Source organism: Amphiura filiformis, chromosome 7 (assembly GCF_039555335.1).
Source record: "Amphiura filiformis chromosome 7, Afil_fr2py, whole genome shotgun sequence".
In the NCBI taxonomy this organism is placed as follows: domain Eukaryota; kingdom Metazoa; phylum Echinodermata; class Ophiuroidea; order Amphilepidida; family Amphiuridae; genus Amphiura; species Amphiura filiformis.
In genome coordinates this window covers 27,289,640-27,307,197 of record NC_092634.1, presented here as the reverse complement: position 1 = coordinate 27,307,197, position 17,558 = coordinate 27,289,640, and the positions used below count along the sequence as shown (strand labels likewise).

Sequence of the window (17,558 nt, the reverse complement as noted above, 5' to 3'; positions counted from 1 at the left end):
TTCCGTCGTTTCTTTTCTAAAGAGTGTACATTAAAATAAAGTTTACTATCTTTGTTAAACAAGGCAAGAAAAACACGCATCAAACTTGACCTCTGATACATCGAGAAATTGCTAGTCACTATAAATGGCGTTAAATGTAATACTAGTAAGCTACATATTCAACTTCATATTTCCAAAATTGCGGTAATAAATGGTATATAAAGTATATGTCTAGTGCTTGCTTTCATTAACATTCGTTGTGACATTTGGTTGTGACCTCGATCGTAACTTACCGACAATATGGTTGACCTTGTGCTTTGCTATCATGTCATAGTCATCTCCTCCATTTGCAAGAAAGCTTGCAGTTATTATACGATACGTCTTGTCCAACTCAAGAGGTTCATACTGAGGTATTTGACAATCGGTGCATAAAACAGATACTTCATGAACACGTTGTAGATCTGGACGTGATAAGTTGTATACAACTTTGATACCTGAATAAAGAAGATCAGAAGCAATAATTTCATTATACACATTTTACATATCATTCCTTAATTGATCAGCTAGACTCATTTTTGTTAATACTCCCAAGCAAGATTGCGCGACTTCAGTATAATCATTAGAATATTATAAAATGCTCCACACCCTAAACCAAAATTCAAACTTTTAACATGGGCAGCTACAGGGGGAGCGGGGCTTTTCTAAAAATGAAAAGCAAAGTGTATATTTTTTTGCGCGATTTCAACACCCATTTTGAAAAAAAAAAGGATTCCCCGAATATGACCACTAGTTGCATTAACAGTTCTGATAAGCACCTATTTAATTTAATTTGACATTGATACTGTCGCTATCAAAATAGTAAGTCCAGATGAACAGATTTAATATTCATTTTATTAATTTGACATTGATTCCCATCGGATGGGAAGTCCTTGCCCAGGTGATAACGGAATCTCCCAATATTATGCAAGAGCTTGTGTGCATGATATTATTTTGAAAATCCCCTTGGTTGCAATAACAACTTCAGCCAGAATGGTCTGGAACCCACTCAGTATGTTGTTATTATAAAGTGGAAAGGTATAAGAAGGATTATTTATTAGAAATGATTATAAGCGGCATGAAATCTTGTCAGTGCTGTGATGTGCTGCTGAATCAAGTTAATGCAGTTATATCATACGTGCTCTCAAACAATCGTAATTTGTTTTGCGCAGCCAAGGTGTGCTACTAATCCAGCTAGAACAAAGAAGATTTGGAGTACGTCAAAATTGCTATCCCAAAAAATGATTTATATGATCTTCTGCAGACATATTGAAATCTGGTCTATGAAATGATGAAAGTATGTCAATGTAAGTGGCACAGTACACGGGATACTGTTCCTGAAGAAATTGAGTGAATGCTACGTTTTGAAAATTGCCATCTGCACAAGGATTTTGTATGCAAAGGATTGTGCCAGGTGTCTTCAAGCACAGATGCTCCAAGTCTACAGTGGACTTCAAGTGACATAAGTTAATACTGCAGAAAAACTGATCACCAACGAGAACGAGACTGTCCATCTGGCGTAACATTAGGTTTGGTCCTATAAACCTATCGGTCGTCTGCTGAAACCGATAGCCCTTCTATCGTAACGTCACTAAGTTTTTATCTCTATTCATAGAGGTTAGTGGTAATACACTTTATGAAATTGTAAAGGTTTCGTCACTCGGGAATTAAACCCAGGGCCACAATATTTTCACTGTTATTCATTAAGATGAAATGCTAGGATTAGAGACATCAGTGAGCGCATTAAGTATTATAAACCTACCTGAAAATTGAAGAAACTTTGACATGGGTTGCGGGTCTGACACATTGTACCCTGCAACTGAATGTTCTAGAACGTCCATCAGGTATTGTCCTTCAAGGTCAAGTGAATCAATGGTATTTGCATACGGGAATAACGCCAAAATATCACCAAGTTGTATTTCTCCTGTAATGTAATTATGGACAACAGTAAAGAACATCTTTATTCGTCTCTGTAACGGTTTTACAAGCTATGTAAATCATCATGGTTTTGCATAGCGACGTATGAAGTAACCGTTATTTGTAATTGCCAGGAATATCATAAAATGTGAAAAGGAAAACACGTATCAGATTTATCGTGTCGTCAATTAATCTTTCCATTCCAAAATAAAAAGTAGGAATGTGGTTGGTGAATATTTTCCGACTATCTTTTACATATACTTGAATACATCAAATTGCAGCGAATGATTACATTTCAACTGGGTCAAATACTAATACATAAGTTGATCATAAAATGCTGGTAATAAAACATCAATTTTAAATTGCGATTTGGTAGTTCACAGCATCTTACAAATGGTAGTGAGTTTGGGCAAAAATTGCATTAATCATTTCATAGCGAGTGTGTACAAGAATTCAAATATCACAGATATACTTTTGTGGGTTCTGTGGTTCTTATGTTGTAAAGAGGGCTGAAACAACAACACTTTTGAACAACAATAAATTAAGCAAGTTTGCAATACATATGATTTGTAGAATGAACTTTTGCAAAAAAAAATGTTATTTTTCAATAATATATTGATTTAGATAATGAAAATCATTTTGATGCAGCCTGTATACTGTAAACATTCCTTGTAAAACATATGTTTTGTCATGTATTTTGATTTGCATACACTACCCTCTCAGCAAAAACAAAATGTTCTTAAAATGTTTTAATAACAAATAAATGTCGAGTTAAGTAGAGATAATGAAACGTTATTGTTCAATAATTCGGGCAAACATTTTTTTCAAAATATGCTGGCAATAGTTAAATAACATTCCGTAAGGATATTTTGCCATCACGTTTTCAAAAATTAAGTTATTAATGTTACTAAAACGTTTTTATACACTTTATATAACCCGACATTTAAAAACTTTTCTGTTAAACGTTGTATGTTTTGCTGGGATTATTTACACTTTATTGTTCAATAATTCGGGCAAACATTTTTTTCAAAATATGCTGGCAATAGTTAAATAACATTCCGTAAGGATATTTTGCCATCACGTTTTCAAAAATGTTATTAATGTTACTAAAACGTTTTCATACACTTTATATAACCCGAAATTTAAAAACTTTTCTGTTAAACGTTGTATGTTTTGCTGGGATTATTTAGGAGGGCTGTTATCCCTACCTATATCCAATGTATTTCTCATTCCAGCAGCATTAATAAAGGCTATCGCCGCGTCGTTCCAATGATCCTCTGTTGGTTGGTTAAGATTCTGCTGCACAAAGCCATCTGTTACCATGTTGCCTATGCTACACTCAGCATAACGACACGGACTTTGTTTACTCTTACCATTCTCTCCTAAGCCAGCGAGACGAACATTTGTTTCACCGACGTATTTGCTTCTGTATTCATGGACCTTTTTGGCCCATTCATTGATTTCTTGTAGAGTGTCTGCATCTGGAGTGAATACAAAATGTACCAGAATTCTTATTCGATTTAAAATACAACTGCTAAAAGTAGTGTCGTTCCTATTTCCTCCAAAGTCCAAGCACCAGATACTTCACGGACATTTGACTAGAAAATCTTGTGATTATTTTTTCAATCAATACACTCTCTCGCATATTATGTGTGACATATTCAATTCCCAGTGTCTTATAGAATTGTAAGCAGCATTTGCAAAGCTACATTTTTCAGAAAACCCCATTGAACTTGGAGAACCATTTCAAAAGATATGAGCAGTGAAAGAATTTCAAAAACAATAGGAAATAAAACTGTCTTTCTCTAAATCTCAAAATCAATATTTCTGACTTCCGACTGATTTTGCTTGATCACATCACATGTAATTAAAATAATGGTATTATTCTATATACTCTACACTTTTATTGTGCTGTTATAAAGATATTTTTGTTAATTGTATAATAATTTCAGCCAAAATGTTGCGTTGCAATTCCCATTTTAATTTTCCCAAACCTACCAAGGTAATTTTGAAACTTAATATTGCAGCATCAGTTTTACTAACCTTCTTCAACCTGGTTGTCGAGTAAAATAGGGTTGCCATCCCAGTTTTTTACGTTTCCAGCGTCATCAAACGTGACATCCAATTGTCCTACGTATTTACCTGCCCAGTAAGCTTGAACTAATAAAACATTTATAGAATCGTCGTGCGTAGGTTCCACCACAACGGGGTAGTCCTGTGTTGGGTCTTCTACTGAGGGCGGGGTTTTTCCTTAGTAGGAATTAGAAAAAAGAAACATAGACATAATGCAAGTTGGTTCACCAATGCGTTTAATTTTCGATTTTGTTGTATACTTCTTCGTTTCAAAGTGTGCATACAATATTCAGAGGCCAAGTGGTGAACTCTAATTCTGTTTAACACAGTGTGTCACAAATAACACAAATATTAAGCCATATTTTATTTGCAAATCTTCTCTTTGAAAACCTAAAAACACATTTAGTGAAAATGGTGAACCAAGCATACACATCGTCGTTTCCTCCAATGTAGTACATACTCTTCCGAACATCGACTTAGGCTGTTTTGGATATACTAAATGTGTGACCAATAGTTCTCATTTTCTATTCCTATTCTGATACGTACTAGATTCCTTTTTCTTTTTGCCTGTTGACTTCATACATGTGGGTTTTTACAGCATCTGAATGCTCAAAGTAGGTATTTATATACTTGTTTTTACCCAAGTCTCTCCAGACTTGAATTGGTTTCTCTTTTCTTTTTCTTCAAAAATATGATGTGAAGAATTGCTAAATCATACCTGTGTATAGAAACTCATTGATATCCCCACCGACTACTATGTCGACTCCAGGTACTTCTTCAGCTATTCTCTTATGTATCTGATATGTAGAACGACCCATTACAATTATCTTGTCTACTCCAGTGTCCTTCAAGGCTTCAACTGCAGTTTTGACATATTCTACCTCGTCATGAAATAAAAGTTCACCTGAAACAAGAAGCAAATTATATATCGAGGGCTTAAAACTAGAAACACCTATATCTATTTGTATTCTCAATTACATGTTACTCATTACGGCAACAAATGTACGGTTAATTCTGCCCTCCCTAGTAAATGCAAGTGACTTTGGGTTATATGCACCATCACTGCATGAACAGTATACGCAAGTGACCGTGCATATACCCAAAAGCCACTTACATTTATCATGGAGGGCAGAATTAACCTTCCAATAAGCAACATGTAATTGAGAACACAAATGGACATAGGCGGTTTTTGTTTTAAGCCTTCGATATGGAGCTTGTATGGTTTCTCAAACTCACGAACAATCCAAATGAAGCCTACATTATTCATTTGTCCTTTTAGGAGACCCTCGATGTTTTTTCGAAGGAACGTTTATGTCTTTGTTCACTATAAATAACATGCGTGGCTCTCTAAAATGCAGTTGGAGTCTGCAATGGCTCTCCAAAGTTTCTATAAGTTTAGGGGAGTATAATTTATTGGAGTGTATTTCTATCCCGGATAAACAATCACAAATCGAAAAATAAACAAATATAAAACGTAAATAAAATAATTCAAGGATACAATAAACAACAACATACATCTACATCCCGTCCAATGGGTACAAACCATAATTTTTCGTATTTTAGACTTCCAAACAATGATTTATTCTTACAAATAAAAAGTTTTTTTAGAGCCACGGAATCGAGTTTTGTCATGTTTGTATGAAAGGTATACCTACTGTAAAGGGCTCTTTAATTCAGAGCCACCATCTCTGTAGTACATAAAAAATCGCACATTTAACTTTCTATTAGTTTTGTCCTGAGAACTTAAATTGTCCTGGAGCAGTCAGACCTAATCCTGACGATAGCGTGATAGGGTTTATACTTGCCCGACGGCAAAACCGTTAAAACCCTCTACTTGTGCAACTGCTAGGATGATGTTTTTACAACTTCAAAGTTGTAAAACATCACGCAATGATATAAACTCTAATTTCGGGTTCTGTTATTGTTTTAACTTTGTTTCTTTTTACCTGTATTTGATGTTTCAGCCGAGTTCCAATATGAAAATCCAACTATTCCTATACGATGTCCACTGAGTGTTATTTCTTGGTATTTATCATACTTGTCCTGAATAATTGGCTCATTATTATCATCAATATTACAGCTTAAAACTGGGAAATCGGCGTCATCAAGAAATGGAACCAAGCCTGACGGTTTCAAATCAAATTCATGGGAACCAAGCGCCTAGAATAATAAAATGATTAAGAAGAATGCTAATGATAATCATCATCATTCTGTCAGTCGATCATCATCATCATCATCATCATCATCATCATCATCATCATCATCATCATCCTCATCATCATCATCATCATCATCATCATCATCATCATCATCATCATCATCATCATCATCATCATCATCCCCCACCATCGTTGTCGTTTTGGTATCACCTGATACAGCAAGGTAATTTGATTAGTTTTTGTTTCTGACATGCTTAAATCACACGCGGTCATCCAAAGTGTGCAAAGCAAACACATTTATATATTTTGCTTGGAATACTCATCAAAATTATCATATTTACTATCGTCACCATTATCAAAGCTGAATTTATACTCCATGACTGAGCGACGAGTGACTAGTTTCTAGCTAATGAGGTAGATCGCTTTTTGTTGCGTTGTGAGAATCGCGCTACCTCATTGGTCAAATACAAATCGCTCGTCTCGCAGCAATGGGGTATACATTCAGCTGAACATAATCGTTGTGATTACAATACATTGGGATGCCAACAGGAAGCAAGATCATAATAATAAATATTTCAGTTTATTCCATAAAATATTTTTTCGAATACAGATAACAACTTACCATAAAATCATAGGAGGTGCGGTTCATGAAATATGACGTAGCTTGATGCTGATAAACATTAAACCACAGAGTGCCATGGAATTGATTCCCCACATCCAGGAGTAGTACATTGTCTTTAATATCACGGTAGTGGTTAACAATGGTATCCAAACGGGCCCAACCTTAAAAAGAATAATCGTGTATTCGTTAATTTTCATATTGAATGGGATTTTGAAAAAGTAGTATTATGTCTATATAAGAACAGAACACGAATGAAATATTTGTTTCCAGCACGAATAGAAACGATTAGTGTATGAGGTCCATGGTTCGATTCACAGCGATTGCCAATATCTGTAGGTATTCGTGATTCCGTTCTTCCAATGATATATTTTGAGGTAAATGAACCATGACAGAATTAGAATTTCGTCCTTCAAAGGGGAAGTTAAGCCGTCAGTCCCCTGTACAGAAGAGCATTACTTGTACAAAGTAACAGTCAGTTTGAGAAGAACACCCGTCCTACTGCTCAAATGGACTACAGAAATAACTTCACAAGAGACTTTATGGGTTATCCAGTGCTGTCAAACCCGAACAAATCTAATCAAAGTGACCACTACTTGTCTACAGCATATAGTCAAGTCAATTAAGTACATCTTATGATATGATTTATTTGGAGAAGAAGATATTTAATTGATTAAGGTCGTTTTTGAAAGATTGTGCACCAGATGATTTGATAGTTGTAAATGAATGTGTGATAATGTACCCAGCCCATGCGGTTCATCCTATTTCTACCATGACCAAACTTACCTCCGAAACATTCGTTGCGTTCAACATCCTCTATAGTACATGGATCATAATCAAGATTGACCTCCTCGAAATAACAGCGCACATCACCCGTGTGAAGAATAGTCAGATCATAGTCCGCAGTCACAGTAAATACTTCTACTAGGAGGAGAAATAACAGTCTTGACTTACACAAGTTAGCCATCGTGGAAATTAGACCCATAAAATAAAACGAAATAAACAGATGATGTCATTAAAAATGAATTCAGCTTTCATCTCAACATTAATGGAGTGCTGTAAAAGTGCACATGCGATCGCACTATATCAATACTATTGTAGCGTATCTATTGCCAGACAATGAACTTAACAGACAAATTAATGGTGTCCTGTGAAAGTGCACATGTGATCGCACTATATCAATAATAGTGCAGCTTATCTTTGCCAAGCAATGAAGACCTACGTTGTTTTATCAAAATTGTAAATATCTTAGTGTTGTCAGCAGATGATGGGAGACATATAAATTATAATATTCCATACCGAGATGTCAATCATACGAAACAAAATTATAATATTGTTGAAAACAGCTCCATAAAGGATTTAGCATGATCAATCGATAGCAACATAATTTACTATAGTTGTTAATTGCTGTTTTAGTGTACGTTTGAGTGCAATATTGACATTAAAACACACATAACATGATGTTCCTATGTTGCATTCGTATTACGCGCTGTTTACATGTCTTTATCGTCGCATGATGCATTGCGTATTTTGTTCTCAGTCCCCAGCACTGCACAGCGTCATCATCCCTATATCTTCGTGTCAAAAATTGCCGTGATAGTACGGCGAATCCTCTCGTTTTTCAAAAGCTACGCATGGCGATTTTGTTCGAGATAGGCCGAGCGACTCAGGCTAAGCATACCATTTACACGATATGAGATACCACAGAGCCTGCCGCAGAGTTTCTATTCTACGATTTGCGCATGATCAGTACCACATATGGTGTTGCCATTATAGAAAATTCGATTTGTTGTCAGGTAAAACGCAGGTTTTGTTTCCAATACACTAACACGAAATGAAATGCACTAATTAGCGGGGCCATGCTGTTTACTGTGGATATATTTTACTGCATTTTATAAGTAAAGATTTTGAAATCAAAAGTCAAAATTGTGATATATTCAACTGTTTGAGAAATGAATTATATAAAGGAACCCGTGTAAGATCCAGGTGCTGTATCTATAGTACAATGTACATTATCGACACACTATACCATTTTCTTTATCTGCGTCAATAATAGAATATTGATTTCAATCGAATTGAATACATGTCTCCATTTTGAGTTTGTACTCGACCACTGAGCGATCTAGCGATCGATTTCTAGCCAATCAGATAGGCCTCCTTTTCTTGCGTTCGGTGAAATACCAATCGCCCGTCGCTCACCAACGGGAGTATTAAGTTTATATTTATAATACTGGGTGTCGACACTGTGCACTGCTAGTGGCACATCGTATTGTGAATCGACCGAATATAATTATAACAAACAGTCATGACTAGCCATCTTTCTTCCTGGGGGCCCACCGACTTATTTCAGTAGGGACCAATTTTTACCTGAAATTACATAGAAAAAAATGTTACATTTTAGGATCAGTAGCAAACGTCCTGAGTTATTGTTAATTTGTATTATCGTACTTCGCTCCTAAGTTATATAACAGGCTGAAAACATGCAGGACCTCTTTAGGGTTACACCAAATGCCGAAGGATTTAGTATAATGCTCCCTTTAATGTCTGTTTAATACTTTCATATTTATCCCGTAATTTCCCTCATTCTTCAAGGCCTGCCCTCTTTTAATACTTAAAAGACACGTTGCCACATACAATACTGATAAAAGCACGATAGAGGGCGATATTATAGATTAATGTTGCCACTGCATGATGTTGAAAGCAGTCATTAAAAAAAAATTTAAAATTAATTTAATTTAAAAAGAATGAAGCGTTTGTATCATTACCAGTCTGTGCTGAAAAACGTGATTTGATAAAAAGTGCTCAAGTTATGGTATGTTTCTTGTGTTTGGGATTTTGTTATTGCGTGAGTTTATCACCTTTACCGTGAATGAATAAATGAATGAATGAATGAATGAATGAATGAATGAATGAATGAATGAAAATATAACAGTATATTTCTACAATATTATAAATTTGCAACACCACCAGTCGTAGTTCGTGCTAAGTATATGGCCGAAAAACCCAAATTATCTACATGTTAAATTAATCATAGACCCTGATATAGACCCTGATATTCTTCTTTTATGGTCTATGGGTTAATAATGATTGTGTACCATGAGGATGATCTTAAAAAGCAATGATGAACTGGTACTTGCAGGTAGATTGATATGATATACGGGTTTGGATTGTTTATGTTCCAAAGGTCAATGATAAGGTCAGTCATGAGTTTATGAACTTAGGTATTGATCAGTTAAGCAAATACTATATTTATCTTTGATTTTGATATCTCTATATTCAATGGGAGTACACATCATAAGAAAATGGAGGGAAGCTGACTAAATTTACGGCGATTTCTGAAGTCAAAAGTTGTTTCAGGAAATATAACATCGGGAATTACTTGACATCAGGTATGTAATGACGAATGTATGCTTTGTTATTGTTTACTAAGTGATAAGCTTTTCACATAGTCAAACAAAGAATGAATAACTTCATATCTGTTGTCAATATTTTATAAACGTGTTTACATTGCAGTTAATTCTACATGCATTATTTTTGAGCACTTGGCTACCTTTAGAAGTTATGCGGCCTATACACGATCAATTTGATTGAACAATATCAAAGAACGTAGATACAAGGGTGTATACAAAATATGCCATTGTGCACTGTACACACGAACATCAATAGTGATTTTATTCAAACTACATGTATGTTAGATCTGTTCAATAATATTGAAGAGAAATATTATTTTGTATCCAACTCTAGTGTCCCTAATATTGATCTTGATCGTGTATGGGCCGCATTAGTCAATTGAACAAAAATGACGATGCTCATGCTAAATGTGTCTCCTACTGTTCTTTAACTTTTCCCCAAAGATAATTTTGAATCTATCATAAAAACAAATCATAGTGCAAAAACTGTATCTTCAGCAATGCTATAATTATGAGTGTTAATTACTTACTCCATACTAATAATATTAGAATCCACAGCTTATAAGCGCCTCTAACACTTTTTGAAATAAGTCAAAAAAAAAATGTTTACAACATGTAAAACGTTATGTGGTCTTATTTGTTTTACAAATCTGGACCAATTTATAGCGTGACATATAATGTTTTGTCACTAAGGCTCAATATGTTAAAAAGAGGTCGTTTTAAGAGTCAACTCTCAAACAATATAGTTTGTTAAAATGTTTGTTAAGTAAAGTTGTCTTCTTTAGACTACGGTTTGGTTTTTAAAACGGTTTCTTTTTATGCATAATTAACCTTTATGACCGAATGAATGCGACGCTATAAATTGGTCCAAAAGTAAAACAGATATGTCTATACATACCTTTTCAAATTTTAAGATTTTGTACAATATTTGTCCGATATATTTCAAAAGCGTTGGGGGAATTTATAAGTTGCGGATGTTCTGCGGTCTTTGGACGAATACTGCATTGAATCAAGGCTACGCGTAGACCACCGTTTTGAAAAGTAGAAACTATTATATCAAAGCACTAACTTTGGTGCCCTTACATTTCGTTCTTTTCTCCATTTGTTTTAACCTGCATCGGGCCTATAGTCATAAGCAGGTCTACTAAAAGAACGTAATGATGGATAAGAAACTTGATGAGAAATTCACAATAGCTGAAGACAAGGATGATCCTTTCGTAAGTATAGTAATTTTATTATAAAAGAAATGTACCTTTTATAATTAACCACTTAATTTCCAGTGCAAGTCTAGCTTACATGTCTTTTAATTTGAATAATGCGTGGCATTGTACGTATTTAATGCATAAACAGATTATTGAAATAATAAATTATATCTCTTTTAATATAACACTGATACAATTCAAAAATGTGTTTTGAATTTGCTACTGTATCATGATTCTTATTGTTGTCGTTGATGTTGTCGTCGTTGGTGTTATGATTGTTTCTGTTGTTGTTGACGTCAATATTGTTGTTGCTGTTGTTATCATCATAAACATATCACATACTGTACAGGAATGTATTGGGTACAAGAAGGATTCAACGAAAACTGCAATATGTTACGTTTGTTACGTCCTCACGCTGGGGTTTTTGGTACTTGTGTTTTACTGGCGCAGAGACTGGAAACTAAAAGCAACCGGAACAGTTTGTCCCATCGAAGAAGCGGATGCCTTGTTGATTCAGGTAAAGGGGTCTATAAAATTAATATATTTCTAGGGTATGTTGCAAGAACCTATCTACAATAGTTGCCATGTGTCGTATTGTGTACAACATAGAATACCGAAATTGTCAAATGTCAATAGGGCAGGTATTTCAAGTAGATGGTTTTGTACTAACTATTCGATTTCTTTTGAGCTGAGTATAATGGAAGTAGAACTTTCTCTAACTTAGTCATACAATGACATTTCGTGCCGATTAGCCTAGTACTTATTTGTTATGTGTTGTATCTTTGGTAGCTATATACAAGATAAACTATACGAAAAACTGTACACAAAATGAACAGTCACAACAGGTTGTGACAGTGACGTCAACAATTAAATCCAATCAATCTAGAAGCAATCTTTTACTTTTACAGGACATCTACAATCGGCAACATGTAAGCCTTATACAGCCTTTGGAGATAGCCGGACTGTTATTGTACAAGTAAGTACTATCAAATTAACTATAATCAATAAGATCAAATGCAAAATAAATGGGCCTCTTACACAATTTGAATCCTAACTAGTCCCCTAGTAGACGGAACAAGATTTTAATAAAGCAGACTATTTGTGGCATATACAACCATGATGACTCCGCAAACAAACTCGAACAAACTGTATAATATTTTGTTCTTTGGGCAGTCAAGTTAGCTCAATCGATAAGGCGTTCGACTGTGGTACGAGAGGTTACGGGTTCGAACCCTGGCGGTGCCTAGTACGCTCACGTGAAAAAAATTGAGTTAGCTTGAAATTCCCTGGACAAGGAACTCACTGCTAATTTGTCTCGTTGTAACCCGTACGAAACTCGGGGAGCTGATCCTGGTTGCGATGGTTATTTGTGGAATGTCTAGGGTGTGCGCTCTTGAAGCAGCAAAGTCCCTGAATTGTTGTTTAATGGTTTGTGGAATGATGTGGGCCGTAGTGGTCAGCGACAACCTGTAAAGTGTGCTGAGGCTTGTGGATCAACGTCTAGACGTTGTGCCTGTGCGTAGCGCACTATAAATCACTGCGCTTTTTTTTTTTCTTTTTTTTTTTCTTTGCTAAGTATTAGTGAGAAGTGTAACACTAAAACTACCTGGAGGCATTAAGGAATCTAGAATGAGCGTTTATGGCGTTTCGACAGTATTTTTTGTGGGACATGAGAGCACCTCAAACGTATCGAATTGCATTCTGAATACGAAGCATGTCTTTCTGATATCAAATAATTTTCATTTTTGAAATTCACGATATAATACAAATTGTATGACAAATTATTAAAATTTGATATTTTTCAAATTTTTGACAGTCCTCGAAATAAATTGTATATATCTAATGATATATTCTTAAAGTGTATGTAGCTGGGAAGAAAAGCCGACGATCAACTGAAAAGTTTGACCTTTTATATTGAAGATATGGATTTTTTTCCCAAAAATACCTATTTTGTTTGGTGTTTTGGAAAAAAAATCCATATCTTCAATACGAAAGGTCAAAATTTTCAATTGATCGTCGGCTTTTTATCCCACCTACATACACTTTAAGTATAAATCATTAGATTTATAAAGTTAACTTCAAGTACTGTTAAATATCAAAAATATCAATTTTTAATGATTTGCCATAAAATGTGTATTACATGGCGAATTTCAAAAAAATCAAAAATATTTGATATCAGAAGGACATTCTTCGTCAACAGAATGCAATTCGATATGTCTGATGTGCTCTAATGTCCCACAATAAATACTGTCCAAACGTTCATACCCCTTCCTTAAACAAATCTGAATAAACCGTATACTTTACTTCACCAAGAAGTTGACACGCTGGTGCCCAAATTGGTACTCAAAGCAACTGGCCCACCAGCCAAATCAGTAAAGAGTGAAGATGATTATGTTGCTTTACAACCTGTTTACTTATATTTCTACACCCAGTGACTTCAATCAAGAACATCTCAGAGAAAGCATGAAGGGAATTATTAAAAAGGATGTTGTGAGAAACAGCTCCATCAACTACTTTAGATATCAAAAAGTAAACTACATCTGGGATCCATCAGAGAAGAGATTCTTCAAGTTGAGGTAAGATATAACAATTCAATAATTTTATTGAAATTTGTTTTGTTTGTGCTGTTCAATTGATACAACGTGATATGAAGAACAAAAGCAATCAGGGCGTAAGTATTAAATGAGATACACTTCCGGTATTTAAATCATGGCACCACTGATAAATGGTCCAAATTAAGAAAAAGTTGGCATAAATTATACATGTACATTAAATCTGGACCTTCAAATTGTCCATGCATCTGGACCCTACAACTCTAGCTCTAACCAAGTCAATAATATTATGGTATATGTTGGGTTCCAGAGCATTGGATGGTAACACGCCATGTGCCGAATTTTACACCAAACACCATGAAGGTTTGACAGACGAACAAGCAGCACACAGGTTAGTGTGGTAGCTAATCAATTGAGTTGAACATCGCAATCGCAGACTTTAGGCCTACATACAATTGTGGCCGTACACTACGAATGAGCCGTAAAGTCGGCAAATTGTATTCTGAGTTACTGTGTAATAAATTATGTGCGTGAAGGTTGTATTCATAGGTGCCTCAATTTGGTGCGACAAGTATCTCATTTGAACACTGTTTAAACCAATCAATAATCCTTTTGCTGAAGAGGATAATAAGCGTCTACTTATTTATATAAAATCCTTAAATAACTCTAGTCTTTGTTTGCTTTGGCTAAATCCTGTTCAAATGGTTGGTTACAAATCATTGTATTTTATCTAGGTATGTATAACCAACAATTAACAATGAGAGGATATTGGGGATGGTTTGAAATGACCGCCAATTATGACTGTTTGATATTTATTACCAGCAAGGTGGAAAAAGAGACACGTGTATAGAACCGAAAAAAGGTACTATTTTGTTGAAGGAGCAGAGTTCAACACACCATAACCTCGCTTCTGGATATTGTTTGAAGTCAAATGATATGTCATTTTAAAGCGTATGATATATATTTTCTAAACAAAATTGACCGGGGCCGACTTTAAGGCTGATTTGTCGTGTACGGTCACAAATATAATACAGAATTTAAAGATAATATCAGTGATTCCAGCGAATTCATAACAACATTTAATTTGTTAGGAATTGCTTAATAGTGACGGATATATAATTAAAACTAAGAAAATCGTAGTGTTGAAAAATGCAAAGCTCAATTGAAATGCATGTAGGACAGGGCCAACATACAAGTGCCTGTATAGACAAACCCAGCTCCCAACATTGATCAAAATAATGCCACAGAATGCTTGTACGTAAGGCTACTTGCTGTGACTACGATTTGTTTGAGACTTGTTTGAGGACAAGAATCTGCAAAGTTTCCGAATTTTGAATCTACCCAAAAGAAAAACAAACATAATGACGTCGAATAAATCTTATAAGCATTTGTGAGACATTTTAAGATACTAACAGCCTACATATTTTGTGAAGTAATAAAGCAAAACGTGTACCCTTGAACAACCTTTGAATACATACATACATACATACTATAAATTCTTATTTTATCTTACTGGTCGGTTCTTTGTTCTTTTGTTTGCTTTCCCAACAGACAAGCTGTATTTGGATTCAATCAAATAATCATCAGAGTGAAACCCATTTTATTGCTTCTTGTACAAGAGGTATGACCATTTGATGAAAATATAAACATATCAAAAAAAGTAACTAACCCCCTTAAATAATGGTCATTATTCAAAAACAGACAATTGTATTACAAATCTGTAAAATGCATTGGAAGCAGAATTTATTTCTGCGTATTTTGACACCTCATTTGTAGCAATTGTCTAAATATTGACGCCGCAGCGTACATTTAAATCAATGTAACCCAAGATTTGAAAGTTGCAGTAAATTCTATTGATATGTATCCAGTATAATGGAAGAAAATCTGCTCGGCTCTTCGATGGGAATATTCGTTTTGTTTCGTTCATTTGGGGGTCAAAATGTCGGGAAAATCAATATCAATTGTCTTATTATTCTTATCGTTGATCAATATTCACTTAATCCCTAGTTGACACATGAAGAGTTAACACATTTTTAAATGCCCCGCCAAGTTGTCCATTTCAACGGTTAAGTTAGATCAGGTTAGGCTGTTCATCTTCGTAACATCTCACCTTTTGAACATGCCAAGGTTACAAGAGACTTCATCTTGATGGACGATAATGCAACTCCACATAGGGCTAGGATAACATTTTACATTTGCAAAAACCATCAAATCACATTAGTTTAAAACTGAAAATGACATTGTGTGTAATGATATCTAAGTGCTTTTGTACGCGTATTGTTTTAAGTGCAACTTTCAAATCTGGACCTCAATACATTAAATTGACCGGTGTTTTATTGTTTTCTGGGCTATCGTATCAAATGAGGTGTCAAAATGCGCAGAAATAAATTCTGCTTCCAACGCATTTTACAGATTTGTAATACAATATCCCGTTTATGATGGCCATTATTTAATGGGGGTTAGTTACTTTTTTTGATATGTTTATGACACATTTATATTATACTTGCCAATTAAAAAGCTTACGATAAATGGAACAAAGTGGAGTTGAAGCAAAATTCAGAAATTGTATTTGTTATACCTGAGTGTGTATGTGTTTAATGTCAAATGAGACAGCTATTCGCTGTCGAAATGACGTAATAATCGGGTTAACTACCATAGGAATACATGACTACATTTTTTGAATAGATCGCCCTGCACTACAAGCAGGTTGCACTCATCACATGTGTATGTCTGCAATCATAGATTGAATTCAATACCGCTCTTTTCAAAGATACTAATCTTACAGGTGCGAGTAACCAGCATTTCTTTGACATCTATGGCTGAATGTGGCTTTGTTTTAACACAATAATCAACTTTATTTCATTTTTATCAGGTGTTAAATCCGTTTTACATATTCCAATTGTTCAGCGTTAGTGTCTGGTTTGCAGACGAGTACTACTATTACGCCGTTTGTATTATACTAATGTCCGGAATATCGATTGGTGTGTCGCTTTATACAACTAGAACGGTGAGACAATCTATTGAAGGATGTAAATAGACGAATCCAATTTCACGCATTCCTACACCTCAATAGCAGCCATAGCTGGGTCCCCGTCGGCTCCATCTTACCTAAAATGTGAAATGATGCGGCCTTGGAGGGTATTTTGAACTGTATTCTATCACCCGTGTTACATGTAAACAAAAGAATGATGACAGTTTACAACACAAAATAATCTAACATCAAATTTTAAGCGGCTTTAATCCACCCAATTGGGCAGTCACAACACCAGTTGGGTGTTGCGGGGACCCAGTAATGGCCGACCAAATCCTGACCATGACTTGGCTCGTTGGATTCGTCTATACTTTGTTTAAATTATTTGGAAGAAAAACACCCAACACACCTTCTGACATTTTCCTTTTATTTATTTAATTTATTAATTTATTAATTTATTAATTTTTAAATTTTTAAATTTTTAAATTTATTAATTTATTAATTTATTAATTTATTAATTTATTAATGTATTAATTTATTAATCTATTAATTTATTTATCGTACAGCAAAGTGTCACTCTTCGCGATATGGTTTACTCGGATACAACTGTGCAGGTTCTACGAAATGGAGGTAACATACC

At 34.8% G+C, this 17,558-nt stretch overlaps 2 protein-coding genes across 2 annotated transcripts in view; one reads left to right on the top strand and one right to left on the bottom strand.

Annotated features, from left to right (window-relative positions):
• Positions 1-4,712: 4,712 nt before the first annotated feature.
• LOC140157753 (5'-nucleotidase-like) lies at positions 4,713-6,813 on the bottom strand. The gene is made up of 3 exons (XM_072180999.1): positions 6,787-6,813; positions 5,952-6,165; positions 4,713-4,909 (listed from the first exon to the last, which is right to left on the bottom strand). The coding sequence occupies exons 1-3, from the start codon at positions 6,811-6,813 to the stop codon at positions 4,713-4,715; spliced, it is 438 nt and encodes a 145-aa protein (XP_072037100.1).
• Positions 6,814-11,353: 4,540 nt separating this feature from the next.
• LOC140157752 (polyamine-transporting ATPase 13A3-like) overlaps positions 11,354-17,558 on the top strand; it is a 32,154-nt gene continuing 25,949 nt past the window's right edge. The window contains exons 1-7 of the mRNA XM_072180998.1: positions 11,354-11,410; positions 12,304-12,371; positions 13,828-13,971; positions 14,258-14,338; positions 15,499-15,568; positions 16,820-16,954; positions 17,485-17,548. Coding sequence (XP_072037099.1) covers positions 11,354-11,410; positions 12,304-12,371; positions 13,828-13,971; positions 14,258-14,338; positions 15,499-15,568; positions 16,820-16,954; positions 17,485-17,548 — 619 coding nt within the window. The remainder of the gene's footprint in view (positions 11,411-12,303; positions 12,372-13,827; positions 13,972-14,257; positions 14,339-15,498; positions 15,569-16,819; positions 16,955-17,484; positions 17,549-17,558) is intronic.